We start from the raw sequence: 2,359 nt of genomic DNA, 5'->3' as shown, positions 1-2,359 counted from the left end.
GAGCGGTCTCCTCCCGCATGTCTCCCGGGCAGTGTGTCCTTACTCAGAGGATACCACTTATGGTGCTCTCTGAAACCCAGCCACCACCCCTCACTCGGTCACTGTGCCTGCCTGGAAGGCCAGTGGTTCTCAGACATTTTGGTGGCAGGATCCCTTTCTACTCTGCAAAATCATCGAGGACTCCCCCAAAAAACTTGTTTACGTGGGTTCCATCTCTAGCTGCTCCATGTCTTAGAAACTGAGACCGGGACATTTTGAAAGCCCAAGGCACACCAGCACACACAAGCCGTTCCCGTCGGAGCGATGAGGTTGACCCGACGTCATAGAGCCTGTGCACCCGCGTTGGGAGGCAAATGAGCCTGGTGGAGCCCTGCCAGGGGTTCCCCGGACCTTGCTTTGAGACCCTTGTGAGGACTCTGCGTTTGTTACCCTTGTTTTAAGAAGGCTTCAAGGAGAGGAAACTCGGTTTCACTTCCAGCGCCTGCTGTTGCAACATAGGTTCTAGGTCTTCTGAAGAGGGGAAGGAAGAAGGGAAGAGCAGGAAACAGATTTCCTTCACCAAACCTCCGTGCCAGCCCTGGTGGGTACCCAGGTGGGTACCAACCCCGCACACCCGTACCAGACAGGGGCCAGAACAAGCCTCTGGCATAGGCCTCGGGCAGGAAGAAAGGGCAACAGACACTCTAATATGGAAAACAACAGACAGAACCATTTTATTCCGCGTCTGGTCACAGAGGGTTGGAGGGCAGGGCAGGAATAAATACAAGGGGCCGGGAGGACCGCGCTGGTGGGGGGGGGGCGGGCAGGCCGGGGAGGCTCTAGGTCTTGCAGCATATCCCACACCTTGATTTATCACAGCAGCCACAGCAGAACAGGCAGATGGGGAAGTGGGCGTCTCGCCTCCTCAGCCTCGGGAGCGTGGGCTGTGGGGAGGAAGGGAGAGTGAGCGGAGCTCGGCCCCGGCGAGGGCTGGGCAGGCTCAGGAGGGAGTCTCACCATCAAGCCAGCCTCGGCTCCAGCTGCGTCCTGGGCTTGCAGGGCTGCGAGCTGTCCTGTCTGCGGGAGCAGAAGGGGTGGTGAGGAAGGCCAGGGCCCAGGGGAGCTCTCAGGCTTGCCCCCACCCACCAGCTCCTCCCTAAGGGTCGGTGTCCTGGGGCTCCGTGGCGATCCTGGGAGCCGCCCTGCGGTCCGGCCTTTTCTCCCCTCCACTCACGCAGCTCTTCCCATCGGCATCCCAGATCTGTCTCCTTCTCTCTCCACAGCTACTCTTCTTGGGGACAGCGCCCTCCCCAGCCTGCTGCCACCCCCGCCTGGAACACGTCTCCCTGCGTCTTGCCCCAACCGTTCTGTTCCCTGTGCCTTAGCAGTCGGATTGAAAGCTTGCGGGGCTCCCCTTGCACGTGGAGGAAAATCAGTATTTCCACAGTTGTCCTCAAGACTTGGCACGGCCGCCCCTCAATCTCCTCTCCAAGTACCGTCCCCTGCACTCACGACACCTCCTGATCCTTGGGGACGTTCACCACACTTGCCGTCTCCCGGGCCTTTGCTCGCTGTCCCCTTCTCTCACCCTCCCGCTCCTACAGGTCAGATTTCATTCCCTCACCAAACTCCTGATCCCATCTGAAGCCCTCCCGCCGGCCCTCGAGGCCCCTTGAGTATCATCGTCATTTTCCGTTGTTCATGAAGAGCATTTACGAAAACACGATGATCTTATTTCTGTTTTAATGGCTTCCCGGACGAATTCCCTGACTGGGATGTAAGGTCCGTGAGAGCGGAACTCCTCTCATCTACCTTGCTCCCTGTGGGCTCCCCACTGTCCAGACTAGGAGTGAACACGGAGCAGACGCACCACTCACTGTGCAATTCGTTCGGGGCCTCCAGTCCCTGGTACTCAGGCCCCCGGCTCTGTACGCCCCCCTTCTCCGCCCTGAGCTCTGTCCCGTGCTAAGGGGTCTGCGGCTGCCCTCAGCACTCCCCTCCCAGGGACCGGCTCTCCGGTGGCCTCGGCCGCCGAGCCGGGCCCAGGCCCTGTGGGCTCTCACCTGGTGCGGAAGAACCCAGCCACTGGCCAGGCCGGCCAGGAGGAGGGACAGGAGGCCTGCAGCCTGGATCCGCGTGCTCACTGCCATCGTGCCGTCTGTCTGGCTGTCCTGCTGTCCTGTTGGGTTCAGGACTGGCTGTGGTGTCTGGGGCCCCGTTTCAGTTGCTTTTATGGGTCCTTCTGGAGGAGGCGGGGGTGCTAAGCCCCCTCCCCTTTGTCCTAACTCATTTCCAAGAAGGTGGTGGCGCCGACAAGACGGGAGATAAGCGGGAACAGAGTGACAGGGAACAGTGTTATGTCACCCTTAGCAGAGGTGTG

General features: G+C 60.2%; 1 protein-coding gene across 1 annotated transcript; it reads right to left on the bottom strand.

Moving 5' to 3' along the window:
* Window positions 1–687: 687 nt before the first annotated feature.
* Window positions 688–2,359, bottom strand: LOC113935660 (hepcidin antimicrobial peptide). The gene is made up of 3 exons (XM_027617984.2): window positions 2,043–2,359; window positions 997–1,056; window positions 688–923 (listed from the first exon to the last, which is right to left on the bottom strand). Exons 1-3 carry the CDS (start codon window positions 2,127–2,129, stop codon window positions 819–821), a joined length of 252 nt encoding a protein of 83 aa, XP_027473785.1. The 5' UTR covers window positions 2,130–2,359; the 3' UTR covers window positions 688–818.

Source organism: Zalophus californianus, chromosome 17 (assembly GCF_009762305.2).
Source record: "Zalophus californianus isolate mZalCal1 chromosome 17, mZalCal1.pri.v2, whole genome shotgun sequence".
NCBI lineage: Eukaryota > Metazoa > Chordata > Mammalia > Carnivora > Otariidae > Zalophus > Zalophus californianus.
This window is presented reverse-complemented; position numbering and strand designations above follow the sequence as displayed.